A 15362-nucleotide genomic window follows, 5' to 3' on the forward strand; every position below is an offset into this window, starting at 1 on the left:
GAAGTTCCGACACCAGCAGGTCCCTGGAATAACCTAGAGGTGAAGAAATTCAGGGTAGTTGGTGACCATGATGGCATGCCATTGATCCATTGGGAAGGAGATTTTGGGTCCATTCAGTAATGACCTGCCATGAAACTCTGAGCCTCCTGAGACACTGCTGCTCAGTCATATAGAGAAAGATGATTCTCTGCCTACGTACGTTGTGTTGAGGGTATTGCCACCCTTGAGATGATGTATCCATCCCCTCTGTCCCACGGAGCAGCAAATGGCTGAGGAAAGAACAGCTGTTGCTGTTGTTGCTCCTACTGCTAGTGCTGCTCCTCCTGTTCCTCATTAGAGGTCCAAAGCAGAGCTGCAAAAGCCTATGCTGCAGTGAAGGCTGACAGCGTGGATGCGCAAATCAAGGTGAATGAAGTTCAAGTTAGTACAAAAGACTTCCGAAATGTTGGAAATCATCTGTAAAGCAGGAAAAGCACTTGCTCAGAACAAGTCCTGTGAGCAAAGGCCTTTCACACAGGTAAGAAAGCAACTGTGCTGTTTGAGTCTCTAAAGGCTTTCTAGTATGTCAGTTTTGCAGAGAATTAATCTACTCTGTGCTCTCATCTTGTTGACCTTGACAAGTTTCACACAGTTGAGGGAACCCATGCACTGGCTGTTAAAGCCAGAATGCTGCATTAAATTTACAAGTAATTGTATATTTTTTTTATAGTCATTCATGGAATGTGGGCTTCACTGCCTGGGCCAGCATTTATTGCCCATCCCTAATTGCCCTTGAGAAAGTGGTGGTGAGCTGCCTTCTTGAACTGCTGCAGTCCATGTGGTGCAGATACACCCACAGTGCTGTTAGGAAGGGAGTTCCAGGATTTTGACCCAGCGACAGTGAAGGAACGGCGATATATTTCCAAGTCAGGATGGTGAGTGACTTGGAGGGGAACTTCCAGGTGGTGCTGTTCCCATCTATCTACTGCCCTTGTCCTTCTAGATGGCAGTGGTTGTGGGTTTGGAAGGTGCTGTCGAAGGAGCCTTGGTGCATTCCTGCAGTGCACCTTGTAGATGGACTGTTGCTATATGCGTCGGCGGGGGAGAGAGTGAATGTTTGTGGATGTGGTGCCAATCAAGCGAGCTGCTTTGTCCTGGACGGTGTCAAGTTTGAGTATTGTGGGAGCTGCACTCATCCGGGCAAATGGGGAGTATTCCATCACACTCCTGACTTGTGACTTGTAGATGGTGGACAGGCTTTGGGAAGTCAGGAGGTGGGTTACTCATCACACGATTCCTAGCCTCTGACCTGCTCTTGTAGCCACAGTATTTATATGGCTAGTCCAGTTCAGTTTCTGGTCAATGGTAACCCCCCCCAGGATGTTGGTAGTGAGGGATTCAGCGATGGTAATGCCATTGAACATCAAAGGGCGATGGTTGGATTCTCTCTTGTTGGAGATGGTCATTGCCTGACACTTGTGTGGCCTGAATGTTACTTGCCACTTGTCAGCCCAATCCTGGATATTGTTCAGATCTTGCTGCATTTGGAGATGGACTGCTTCAGTGTCTGAGGAGTCATGAATGGTGCTGAACATTGTGCAATCATCAGCGAACATCCCCACTTCTGACCTTATGATGGAAGGAAGGTCATTGATGAAGCTGCTGAAGATGGTTGGGCCGATACATTACCTGAGGAACTCCTGCAGTGATGTCCAGGAGCTGGGATGACTGACGTCCAACAACCACAACCATCTTCTGTTGTGCTAGATATGACTCCAACCAGCGAAGAGTTTTCCCCTTGATTCCCATTGACTCCAGTTTTGCTAGGGCTCATTGATGCCACACTCTGTCAAATGTGGCCTTGATGTCAAGGGCAGTCACTCTCACCTCACCTCAGGAGTTCAGCTCTTTTGTCCATGTTTGAACCAAGGCTGCAATGAGGTCAGGAGCTGAGTGGCCCTGGCGGAACCCAAACTAGGCATCAGTGAGCAGGTTATTGCTAGGCATGCCCACCTGCACTCTTCATTGAACCAGGCTTGATGATAATGGTAGAGTGGGGGATATGCCAGGCCATGAGGTTACAGATTGTGTTTGACTACAATTCTGCTGCAGCTGATGGCCCACAGCGCCTCATGGATGCCCAGTCTTGAGTTGCTAGATCAGTTCGAAATCTATCCCATTTAGCACGGTGGTAGTGCCACACAACATGATGGAGGGTATCCTCAATGTGAAGACAGGACTTAGTCTCCACAATGACTGTACGGTGGCCACTCCTACCGATACTGTTGTGGACAGATGCATTTACTGTAGGCAGGTTGATGAGGATGAGGTCAAGTATGTTTTTCCCTCTTGTTGGTTCCCTCACCACCTGCCGTAGACCCAGTCTAGCAGCTATGTCATTTTGGACTTGGTCAGCTCGGTCAGTAGTGGTGCCACCGAGCCGCTCTTGGTGATGGATGTTAAAGTCCCCCACCCAGAGTACGTTCTGAGCCCTTGCCACCCTCAGTGCTTCCTCCAAGTGGTGTTCAACATGGAGGAGCACTGATTCATCAGCTGAGGGAGGGCAGTACGTGGTAATCAGGAGGTTTGCCCACATTTGACCTGATGCCATGAGACTTCATGGGGTCCGGAGCCAATGTTTAGGACTGCCAGGGCAACTCCCTCCCGACTGTATGCCACTGTCCCTCCTCCTCTGCTGGGCCTGTCCTGTCGGTGGGACAGGACGTACCCAGGCATAGTGATGTCTGGGACATTATCTATAAGATATGATTCTGTGAGATGACTATGTCAGGCTGTTGCTTGACTAGTCTGTGAGGCAGCTCTGCCAATTTTGGCACTAGCCCCCAGATGTTGGTAAGGAGGACTTTACAGGGATGACAGGGCTGAGATTACCGTTGTCGTTTCCAGTGCCTAGGTCGATGCCGGGTGGTCTGTCTGGTTTCATTCCTTTTGTGACTTTTTGGCGGTTTGTTACAACTGAGTGGATGCTAGGCTATTTCAGAGGGCATTTTAAGAGTCAACTACATTGCTGTAGGTCTGGAGTCACGTGTAGGCCATACCAGGTAAGGATGACAGATTTCCTTCTATAAAGGACATTAGTGAACCAGATGGGTTTTTACAACAATCGACAATGGTGTCATGGTCATCATCAGACTTTTAATTCCAGATTTTTATTGAATTCAAATTCCACCATCTGCCATGGCAGGATTCAAACCCGGGTTCCCAGAGCATTACCCTGGGTCTCTGGATTACCAGTCCAGCGACAATACCACTACACCATCGCCTCCCCCTTAATATATTCAAATGACAGACTCATCGGGGTTTCCCATGCATCTTCAAACATATGCGGGTTAAAAATGGAAGCGAGAGGGATCAGGTCGAGTTTCTGACATGCCAGCATTTTTGCAGATTTAACCACCTGCCTGCACTGTAACCTGCCCACCCATCACATGCTAAGATTCTGCCCACAACATCAGATTGAAACAGATTAAAAGAAGCCGCATATTCAGATATGTTGCATGGTCAGTAAGGAGGAGCAATTAAAAATCTTTCTCAGGGGTTACACAACAGTAAATGACTCCACATATATTAGTTAACAACATAAAAATGTCTATCCTGGGTGCAAATTGGGGATTTCAGCCAGAAGGCAAAGAAAAATGAGGAAAATAGAAAACCAGCACAGAAGAAAATATTTTTCCAAGGTTAAAGTATGGTATTGGGCTATAAGATAAGGGGTCTTACACTGTCATGCTGTACCTGATGTGTCAGAAAATTGAAACTGGCACTTGGTGCCCATAAATTGTAAAAATATTCTGTTTCCCAGATGTCCTTTATCTTGATAACCACAAAAGATCAAAATCATGCTTTGTTTATATTTATCAAACTTCTAGTGTCACACCTTTTAAAATATCATGATGGTGGTGAATATTTTGCATCTGCAGACCCTGCCAACTGTGAGCTAATTAGCAATCACATATGATGTCAGATCAGTAATTCGTGAATTCTTCATGCTAGCAGCCCATTGAAGTGATACTCACCTACTGTCTTTCAGATCTTGAAAGCAGGAGTCTACAGTTTTCAGCCTTAGTGCCCTTTTTGAACGAGCAAAGCGCATGTAGTTGATCACTGCGCTCTGATGCTGTTCATTTAACCCCAGTTCAGCCTGAGGGAAAAATGCAGACAGTTAATTTACTAAATAACCAAAGCAATATTCAATACAAATTTCTTGTTTCAATGTGAAAACTGAAAACAGAGTTTCAAATCATTAGAAAGAACTATCAACCTGATCACCAATTTGTTTTTCTTTAATGTTATTAATGTTTAGTCAGGAATCCCAATAACTGCATCGTGAATACTGACCGAGCATTTATCAATTCTAGGAGTGCAAATGACCGAATTCAATTCCCTCACAACCATGGGCTCCAATAACTCTCCCCTCAACTAATCTATCAATGTTCGCTGCTTGGATATATTATTTTCTACATCAACAGAAATGGTGAAAGCCAAGTCTGATTTTTGTAACCAATTTACAGGCTATACAGACTTTTCACCCTTTCAACACTCCTCTCTTCAACTCAAGTCTCAAAACTGAGTACATGGAGTTCATTGGAATTTCACGAGCACCCACAGCCATGGCCAAATGTGACTGCTATTTGTCAGCATTAACCATGCGATACCAAGAGCCATTCTAGCGGCCTCAATGCAACGTAGAGTGAGACTACCCAACCTGTTACAGAGCATAGATCAAAATTGGCTCAGTACCACACCATGAGGTGCAATTATTAAGACATCAGGAGGAAAATTGTTAGACTCCTACATAATTTACCTGACTGGTCACTTAACATGGCATAACATTGTTAATTATAATGGTTGCTTGGAAAATAGGCTAAGGATTTGATCATTTTTATCTATATGTGTCCGTTTTAATTAGTCGCATAACTACCACGTATGTTTTATTGTTTTGAAATCTCTTGCCACTTTTGCCGAATGGAACATGTCCATGTTTCAAATTTTCTTTTCCAATTTGCACAACAGTACATTTTTCTACATTAAGATTTATCTGTCATTCATTCCGCAATCCATTGTCTCAACTGGCCGAGATCCTTTAGAATCTCATCAACCTCAGATATGATAGTTGCTCGGCAATATAGTTTAATGTAATTACCAATTTTTATATCAATATATAATAGGCAAACTCTCCTTTAGATGGTTCATGAAACAGTGAAAAGCAGAAAACCAGGATCAAGTCTGACAGGTCAACAATGCCCAACACCAGCCAGAGCGTTTTATCACGACAGCCAACACGATGTCAGAGTGAGAACGACCCACAACCTACAACTTCACCACAAACGTATTGAAGAAACCTTTTTAAAAATATATAAGAAAAGACACTGATCAAAAGATATCTGATACTGTAAAGGGACCCCTTCTGGAAAGTTCCTATGTGAATTGTATTGACAAACTGTCCTGAGAAGTTGCATGAAATTTTGCACCTGAAGAGATGTCAAGGCTCACTTCAAACAGTGACACTTGAAAGGAAGGCATATGAAATGCAAAAGGCTGGACTTTTAAATCAGTGTTTCTGTAAAGACAATAGAACCTACTCTCCAGCCAGCCACATCCTATCAGGCATCCAAAAACCATCTCCTGTTGATTTATATCTCAGAATGTGTCAGAAAAGTTTCTGGGACTTTGGATGCAAGACATGCCTATTTACCTTCTGAGAAAACACAGAGAAATATATTTAAAACTGGCTCTGAAAACCAGGGTTAGGGGGAGCAGGAGAACAATGACAAAGAAGCAAAAAGGCATCTCCCCCTCTCTCTGTGTCTGTGTCTGTGTCTATCTCTCTCTCTCTCTCTCTCTTGCTGAAAACAAGTGAATTTAAGACAAACAGAGGGAAGAAAGAAGAAACACCAGTCTTCTAAGAGTACTGCTGGAGAAAAGCAGGATCTCTCTCTTGCTGGAAGCATGTACGTTTTAGCAGTCAGACAGCAAGAAGGGAGAAACAGGACAGCCTCCTTGGTCACTCTCGCAGAGACAAGCAGGTCATCTGTCCCTCTGGGGACAAGCCAACAAGTGCCTCCAGCAGACTGTGAAACTGCCAAAGTCAGCGCCAGAGTTCTACTGAAATCACCTAACAACCACAAAGTACCACCATCTATGCCTCACGGACAAGCCAAGGACTTATTCGTATATTCTTTTTAACTTTTATTTGGACTCTTATCTTTCTTTTCTAATCTGTGTGAATGTGTGTTGCATCTTTTATTATTTTCCCTTGGGTTTTAGTGACTAATAAACTTACTCTTTCTTTGGCTTAAGGAAGCCTGGTTTGATTGGCTCCTTGTTAAAAGTAAATACTGGACTGGAAAAGGCATCCACAGGGGAAGGGATTCTAAACAAACCTTTGTTGCAACCAACCGAGGGGGAGCCAGTTCATTCTTCCTCACCCGGTCATAACAGTTTTACATTGCCTCTTCCCATCAAGAATTTTCAATACTCTGGCCAATTTTCTGTTAATTCCACACATTAGAATTCTTCATTAAAAGGCTGAAATGCATCATTTTACTGATTGCTTTCCAAAAATCCAAATAAACTGCAACTACTGGACTACCTTCATGGCTTCATCTAGTAATGAGTTAAAAAATGGCTCAAAATGCATAGCATAGCAAAAGGTGAAAAGATACAGTAAATATGCAGAGACTTTGAATCAGTAAATGAAAAGAAAGCAAGGGCAACCTCTTTACAGGACAGAAGTAAACAAAGGGGAATGAATAACAAGGCAAAAGGTAAGAGTACAGAAACACTAAACGTTGCTACAAAGAGGCAGCTTTTGGGTTTAAAAGCTCATTAACTTTTTTTATAGTTAGGAAAATGTAAAAAGAGCTGTACGAAACGCAAAGGTCATCTCAGGCAGGCTGTGAAAAGGCAATGGGACAAAACAAGGCATGCAAAATAAATAATAGAAGAGAACAAAGTGGGACACTAATGAGAGAAAAAAAACGGTTGAGATCAAGTCTGAAATAACTAAAGGTTCAAAGGAAAGTGCCACAGCATGGCCACGAGGGAAGCAAGATATTGACCTAGAATTTGCTGGAGTGGGACACAGAGTTTAATTTCTTTCTTGACCTTTCCTTTCCAAATAATTTTGCGCCACGAACTGTTGGAAGTGTGAGGCAATAGTAGTGAGATTAATGGGGCATCTGACACCTTGGTAAACAACATGAACAAAAAGCTACCACTCTAACCAGATGAAATTTAAGAATTGAGAAAGAAAGAGTGAACAAGAGAGAAGGAAATAAGGTGAAATAGAGTCAAGTTAGATAAAGAAAGTGAAATAAAGAGATTAGATTGAGAGACAGGGGAAAAAGACAGAAAGGAAAAGCAAGGAAAAAAATTACCATTTAAAAAACCTCCAGGAACAATTTGCCACCTGCAGAAGTAAGATTCCACAATTTCAATTTTTAAAAATTTGTTCTTGGGATGTGAGCGTCACTTGCAACGCCAGCATTTATTGACCATCCCTAACCGTCCTTGAGCAGGTGGTGGTGAGGCACCTACAACTGAGTGACTTGCTAGGCCATTTCAGGGGGGCAGTTAAGAGTCAATTACATTGATGTCGGTTCGGAAACACATGTAGGCAAGAATGGGTAAGGACGGCAGATTTTCTCCCCCGAAGGACATTAGTGAACCTTCAATTCCTTTTTTTGGATCTTTAAGTTTGAGTGGCATCGCAGGAACATTAAAAGGGTCCTTAGGTCTTAAAATAACAGCCGAAACATTCTGCTGCATAGTGACAAATCATAGGAAGTCCAGATTATGGTCGTGGACAAAATGGAGCTGCTTGGCAAGGCTGCCAGCTAATCTATATTTGGTCATCTGATAAATAGCAAATGTGGTGGGTAACAAATACTATATTCTTGATTTGCAAAAAATGTAAATTACTGTCCAACAAGGGCCAATATTATAAAGGAAGGTAAGTTGTTGACTAGTTGACTTCCAGGCACTGTGGTGTTAGTTTTCTTGTTTATTTTGCTTAAAAAGGATTTGTTTTCCAGTTGTTCTTTAAGAACCTTGGTCAAGGCCCATCAACACAGTTGAAAAATATGGGAAACAAGTAGGTAAATGAAGAAGTAGTAATTAATTGACAGCAAAGTTAGGTTTAAAAAGCCTGCAAGTTGTAGGAGGAAACCCACAGGATGAAAGGGACAGCATGCATACAAAATTGGCTAAGGGACATAGAGCAGAGGGTTGTGACTGGAGCATACAGTGGTGTTCCCCAGAGGTCAGTCCTAGGACCACTGCCCTTTTTGATATGGTGAAGCAAGCCTTCATTTCCAGAATTTCCAGAAAAGGCATTTGACACAGTGCCACACAAAAGACTTGTGAGAAAAGTTATTGCTCATGGAGTAAAAGGGACAGTAGCAATGTGGATACAAAATTGGCTGAAAAATAGGAAGCAGAGAGTAATGGTCAATGGGTACTTTTCAGGCTGGAGGAAGGTTTGTAGGGGAGTTCCCCAGGGGTGGGTATTGGGACCCTAGATTTTCCTGCTATATATTAATGATCTAGATCTTGGTGTGCAGGGGACAATTTCAAAGTTTGCAGATGATACAAAGCTTGGGAGTGTTGTGAACTGCGAAGGGGACTGTGTGGAACTTAAAAGAGGACATAGATAAGTTGGTGGAGTGGACAGATAGGTGGCAGATGAAGTTCAATGTGGAGAAGTGTGAGGTGATGCATTTTGGTAGGAAGGACATGGACAGACAGTATAAAATAAGGGGTGAAATTTTGAAGGGGGTGCAGGAGCAGAAGGACCTGGGTGTATATGTGCATAGATCATTGAAGGTGGCAGGACAGGTGAAGACAGCAGTTAATAAAGCATATAGTATCTTGGGCTTTATTAATAGGGGCATAGATCACAAGAGCAGGGAGGTTATGCTGAATTTATATAAGACACTTGTTAGACCTCAGCTGGAATATTGTGTACAGTTCTGGGCGCCACATTAAAGGAAGGGTGTGAACATCTTAGAAAGAGTGCAGAAGAGGTTTATAAAAATGGTTCGATGAGAAACTTCAGCTATGAGGATAGATTGGAGAGGTTGAGACTGTTCTCCTTGGACAGAAGAAGGCTAAGAGGAGACTTGATACAGACGTTCAAAATCATGAGGGGGCTGGACAGGGTAGATAGGGAGAAGCTGTTCCCGCTCATAAAAGGATCAAGGACGAGAGGGCACAGGTTTAAAGCGATTTGCAAAAGAAGCAAATGTGACGTGAGAAAAAACTTTTTCACACAATGAGTGGTTCGAGTCTGGAATGCACTGCCTGGAAGTGTGGTGGAGACAGGTTCAATCAAGGCATTCAAGAGGGCATTAGATGATTATCTGAATAGAAACAATGTGCAAGAATATGGGGAAAAGGCAGAGCAATGGCACTAGTTTGGAGAGCTGGTGCAGACATGATGGGCCAAACGGCCTCCTTCTGTGCCATTAAAATTCTGTGATTCTGTGAATGAGGAGGCAGGGAAGAGAAGGTAAATAAAGAAGTAATGTCTGAAGTTTAGGAGCAAGAGAAAACATTCAGAGAACCTGAGACCACATTATTATTGATAAAATAGACAAAAAAAAGCACCAGAGTGGGAGTGTTGTCTCAGTAAAAGGCTATCCATTATTCACACATCCCTTAAAACCATCTTCAAATTACATTTTTCTTTGTTTTCCAGCTCCACTTCCTCATCTCACTCCTTGGCTTAAGTCCTGTCCAATTGTGTTGTTTTTTTCCTTCATTTATCACCGTTCTCCCACTTCCAAGTTACTAGTTAGTTCTGATGCACTACACAATTCGAAAGCTGCCCCAAAGCTGTTCTTGATTACTTCCATGAAATTGGTTAAATGTTCACTCTTTCCTTCTAGTTGTCCTTAGTATGACTACTACAATTGGGGTGATTATAATTGCCGCACTCTGATTCCTTGCAGCCACCCTTAGGCTGACGTTACATTATTGTAGTACCTGTACAACTTAATTCTGCACCAATGCTAGAGCAGAGTGTGCAAAAGTGCCCAAATCTAGAGCCAGGCTTCAATACGACACCACGTTTGTGCTTGAAAGAAAAGGAGCCTCGTTCTGCTTTGTGCCAGTCAGGGCAGGTTCCGATTTATATTACTTAGCCTGGAACTTCTTCCATGGACACAACCTGGAAGTTAGATCCAAAAATGCACCCATTCCTGCACTGTGTGCCGATGTCAAATTTCCTGTGAAGCAGAGTCCAATGGAAGCACCAAACTCACATCATATTTCTTCAAATTTCAATTCATTTATCCATCATTCGTGCATATAAGACACAACATGCAATAGGAGAAAAGCTTTTACTTTTTTAAAGTAACTTACACTGCTGCTGTAAAATGCATTCAAAGAAATAGAAAGAACAGTGTAGGCTTATGCTTCAGTTATACAGGGTATTGGTGAGACCACATCTGGAATACTGAGTACAGTATAGCTCTCTTTATTTAAGGAAAGATGTAAATGCATTAGAAGCAGTTCAGAGAAGATTTACTAGATTAATACCCGGAATGGGCGGGTTATCTTATGGGGAAAGGTTGGACAGACTAGGCTCGTATCCACTGGCGTTTAGAAGAGTAAGAGGCGACTTAATCGAAACATATAAGATCCTGAGGGGACTTGACAGGGTGAATGTGGAAAGGATGGGAGAATCTAGAACTTGGGGTCACTGTTTTAAAATAAGGGGTCGCCCATTTAAGACAAAGATGAGGAAATTTTTTTCTCTCAGAGGGTTGTGAGACTTTGGAATTCTGTTCCTCAAAAGGTGGTTGAGGCAGAGTCCTTGAATATCTTTAAAGCAGAGGTAGATAGTTTCTTGATAAGCAAGGAGGTGAAAGGTTATCGGGGGTAGGCTAGGATGAGGTTAAAATCAGATCAGCCATGATCTTATTGAATGGCGCAGCAGGCCTGAGGAGATAAGTGGCCTACTCCTGCTCCTAATTCGTATGTTTGTAATAGGTGTGAGGAAAATTGCAATACTACACCAGCAATTTGACTCCTTTCTGTTGCACCTGAAAATCTAGTTGTAATCTGAAGAGAACTTCTGAGCAAGCATAATCACAGTATTAGGCTCTGTGAATTGGGGATGTGGCCATATTATAGGTAAAGCTGATTTCAAGTGAAGAATATATGGCCAATCAGAAAAATTTGAGGAGATTCAGGCATATTGTACTTATGCACGCAACTCGTACTGTACATCAAAATTCTGTAATATTTTAGTCCGCACATTTGATGTGTTCCAATCGCGCATGTCTCCAAGTGCAAAAATGCAGAAAATTCCAGGCTAACCAGAGACTAACTTTGCAGTGGCCCTAAACTTCTGGTATCTAAATGCACCATTACTTATTCAAACACTTCCAGTTAGCAATCAATTACTATTTTGTTACCTTCATTAATAATATGTACCTGCACAGCTTTTTAATTTTTTTTATTCTTTCATGAGATGTGGGCATTGCCAGCAAGGCCAGCGCTTGTTGCCCATCCCCAATTGTGCTTGAACTGAGTAATTTGCTAGGCTATTTCAGAGGGCAGTTAAGAGTCAACCTCTTTGCTGTGCATATGGAAGCCAGATCAGGTAAGAGCGGCAGATTTTCTTCCCTAAAGCGCATTAGTGAACCAGTTGGGTTTTACATTGATGATAGTGTCATAGTCACCATTACTGAGACTAGCTTTCAATTCCAATGATATATACAATTATTAAAAGGATATTTAAATGAATATAAGAAATAGGGAGCAGGCATAGGAAAATCATGACTGATCATCTACGTCAACTCCACTTTCCTGTCCAATCCCCATATCCCAAAATTCCCTTAGTACCCAAAAATCTATTAACCTCAGCCTTGAATATACTCAATGACTCGGGATTCACTGCCCTCCTAGGCCAAATTCCAAATTTTCACAACCATGAGTGAAGAAATTCCTCCCTCATCTCAGTCTTAAATGATCGCTAATATCTACCATCCCCTTCAAACATTGCAAAACATTCTCAGCTCTTTTTGAGATTGAACTTTCAACCTCTGCCACATCATTATTTTCACCAAGTCCACGCACTGCTAATTCCAAAACAATATGTATATAACCTGCTTCCCTCGAAACTTGCTGAACTCCATTATCTGAGGTTCAATCACAACATTGTCATCAAATATGCTGACAAAAGTGGGGCTGTCTAGTGAACCAACTGTGACCTTGCAGAGGCCAGATGCCAACTCTCCGATATGTTCTCCTACCTCTCGCTGTACACGATCCCACCACCGAACATCGAGCCATTGTCTCCAGGTCTGTTACTGACCTCATCTTGTCTGGAGATCTTCCCTTCCCAGCCTCTGGCTTCATGGTCCCCCAATCCTGGACACAGTTCAATTCAATTTTCCACCTTGCTCTCACACTCACCCTCCTGCACTGCTCGAATGGAGCTCAACTTAAACTCATAAGAACAACACCTCATCCTTTGCATAGGCCTTCCAGACTCAACACTGAGTTCAACAATTTCAGATCATAATCTCAGCACCATTTTGTTTCCAATATCTTTGCAGGTTTTGGTTTTACTCTCGTTTTTGCTTTTGGAAGACAGCTGGTCACCATTCTACCCATCACACCTCTCAAGACACGTATTTTGTTTCTTTACTTGTTCCATTACCACTTCTTTTGGCCTTGCACCACCAGCTCTTTTGTAACTGAATCGCTCCTGAATTCCACCCTATCACTGATTTCCCTTCTGTTCCCCAACTTGCACTTTCTTAAATCGTATTATATTTCTAACTTTTCCCCACTCTGATGAAAGGTCATCAACCTGAAACATTAACTCTGCTTCTCTCTCCATAGATGTTGCCTGACCTACTGAGTATTTCCAGCTCAGTAGGTAGCACTCACGCCTCAGTCACAAGCTTCCAGGTTCAAGTCCCACTCCTGAGCTTGAGCACAAAAAATGAATGCTGACACTCTAGCGCAGTGTTGAGGGAGTGCTGCACTGTCGGAGTTGCCGTTTTGCAGATGAAAAGTTAAATAGAGGCCCTATCTGCCTGCTCAGGAGGAGTATAAGATCCTGTGGCACTATTTCAAAGAAAAACAGGGGTGTTTTCTCTGGTGTCCTGGCCAATTTATCCCTCCATCAGTATCTCAAAAAACAGCTTTTCGTGGGAGCTTGCTGTGTGCAATTTGGCTGCTGCGTTTCCCACATTACAACAGCGACCACACTTCAAAAGAGCATCATTGGGTGTAGAGCATTATGACTCGCCGGTGGGCTTGAAAAACTATATAACTGCAAATCTTTCTTTCTTTTCCACACTATCACAGACATTCTCATTTGTTCTTTCTCTCCCCCCTTTCACTTGCTTAAAAACCTTAACTCTTCCCAGCTCTGATGAAAGGTCATCACTCTGAAAAGTGTGTATGTGTATATATTGTGTGTGTGTGTATGTATATCTGTATATAGTGTGTGTTATAGAGGGGTATATGTGTATATATTGTGTGTGTATGTATGTATATGAGTATATATTGTGTCCAGAGATGCTGCCAGAGTATTTCCAGCGTTTTCTGGTTTGATTTCAGATTTCTGCAGTATTTTGCTTATAAAATGTGTGTGTATACTATGTATGTATGTATATAGATATTTGTGTAGGTGTATATGTATATATATATAGTTTGTGTATAGTGTATATATACACGATATATATGTGTGTGTGTGTATATAGTATGTGCATATATAGTGTGTATGTTGTGTGTGTATATATTGTGTATGTATGTGTATATATTGTATGTGTATATATCGTGTGTGTTTGTATATATACTGTGTATATATAGTGTATATGTATATATGTTGTGTGTATGTATACGTGTATATATTGTGTGTATGTATATGTGTATATATTGTGTGTATGTATATGTGTATATGTTGTGTGTATGTATGTGTATGTATTGTGTGTATGTATGTATGCATATGTGAATATATTGTGTGTGTATGTATGTGTATATATTGTATGTATGGGTATATACATTGTGTGTATGTATGGGTATATACATTGTGTATGTGTGTATTTGTGTGAATGTATGTGTATATAGTGTGTGTATATAGAGGGGTGTGTGTATGTATGTGTATATATTGTGTATGTATGTATATGTATATATTGTTTATGTGTATGTGTATATGTTGTGTATGTGTATATGTTGTGTGTATGTGTATATGTTGTGTGTATGTGTATATGTTGTGTGTGTGTATATGTTGTGTGTGTATGTGTATATGTTGTGTATGTATGTGTATATGTTGTGTGTGTATGTGTATATATTGATTGTGTGTATGTGTATATATTGTGTATGTGTATATATTGTGTGCATGTGTGTATATATTGTGTATATAGTGTGTGTGTATATATTGTGTGTATATAGTGTATGTGTATATATTGTGTGTGTATGTATGTGTCTGTATGTATATATATATTGTGTGTATATATTGTGTGTATGTGTATATATGGTGTGTATGTGTACATATTGTATGTGTGTATATATTGTATGTTGTATGTGTGTGTATTCAGCCCATTATGCCTATGCTGGCTTTTCCAAAGACTATCCATTAGTCCAACTGCTCTCGTCTTTCCCTGTATATATACGCATACATAAATGCATACAAATATAAGCAATACTGGCAGATTGCATTGTGCTTTCTCAAATATGTGGAGTTGCTGCATCCAGCACCGACTCCCCTCATTGCAAATCCCAGCCTGGCCCACCTCCAGTTCAATGGGGGCCTCATACCGCTGATTATTGTCAAGGGGAGGCGGTCACTAGGACGCTGCGGCCTATACCATTGCCATGGGAGCAGCGCGACCACGGGCTGTAGTAGGTTGCAATACACTCACCATGTCAGGCTACAGTAAAGCGTCTCGCACCCCCCCTCCCCTCTTCTCTATCTCCTGCTCCCTCTCGGTGCTGCACACGGATCCTCCTGCCGCTTACCCACCCGGGGAGGCCCAGCCGACCAACCGACCCACTCATCACCATGGAAACGGCACGCGTCACTCAGCAGCGCACACGTGACCTGAGCCCATGCCCAGGGTTGCCAACCCTCCAGGATTGACCTGGAGTCTCCAGGAGTTGAAGATCAATCTCCAGGACTCTGCTGTGTGCAACACTAGAGAAAAATCATCCGGACACTTTAAAAAAGATTTTTTTCCTTGTTTTCTTTGAACATTTCCCTCTACCAGTTTATAAAAATATTAAAAGTAAAGGAAAAACGACAGTTTGGCTGACATCCAATTGGTTAATGACTCTCTTTGTTTCCCAATTGGTGTAGGTGGGCAGTAGGTCACTAAGGTGGATGTGTTGGCCGAAAC

At 42.0% G+C, this 15362-nt stretch overlaps 1 protein-coding gene across 3 annotated transcripts in view; it reads right to left on the reverse strand.

Annotated features, from left to right (window-relative positions):
- Positions 1–15036, reverse strand: part of lztfl1 (leucine zipper transcription factor-like 1) — a 48552-nt gene extending 33516 nt beyond the window's left edge. For 2 of the 3 annotated variants that reach the window (XM_078539540.1, XM_078539541.1), the window contains exons 1-2: positions 14889–15036; positions 4017–4141 (exon numbers count right to left, since the gene is read on the reverse strand). In XM_078539540.1, the coding sequence (XP_078395666.1) occupies positions 4017–4141; positions 14889–14891 (128 nt within the window). In that variant the 5' untranslated portion in view covers positions 14892–15036. Of the gene's footprint in view, positions 1–4016; positions 4142–14888 lie in introns of those variants that run through there. The other variant, XM_078539542.1, reaches the window with a different exon arrangement.
- Between the last annotated feature and the right edge of the window lie 326 nt (positions 15037–15362).

Source organism: Cetorhinus maximus, chromosome 3 (genome assembly GCF_964194155.1).
Source record: "Cetorhinus maximus chromosome 3, sCetMax3.hap1.1, whole genome shotgun sequence".
NCBI classification, from domain to species: domain Eukaryota; kingdom Metazoa; phylum Chordata; class Chondrichthyes; order Lamniformes; family Cetorhinidae; genus Cetorhinus; species Cetorhinus maximus.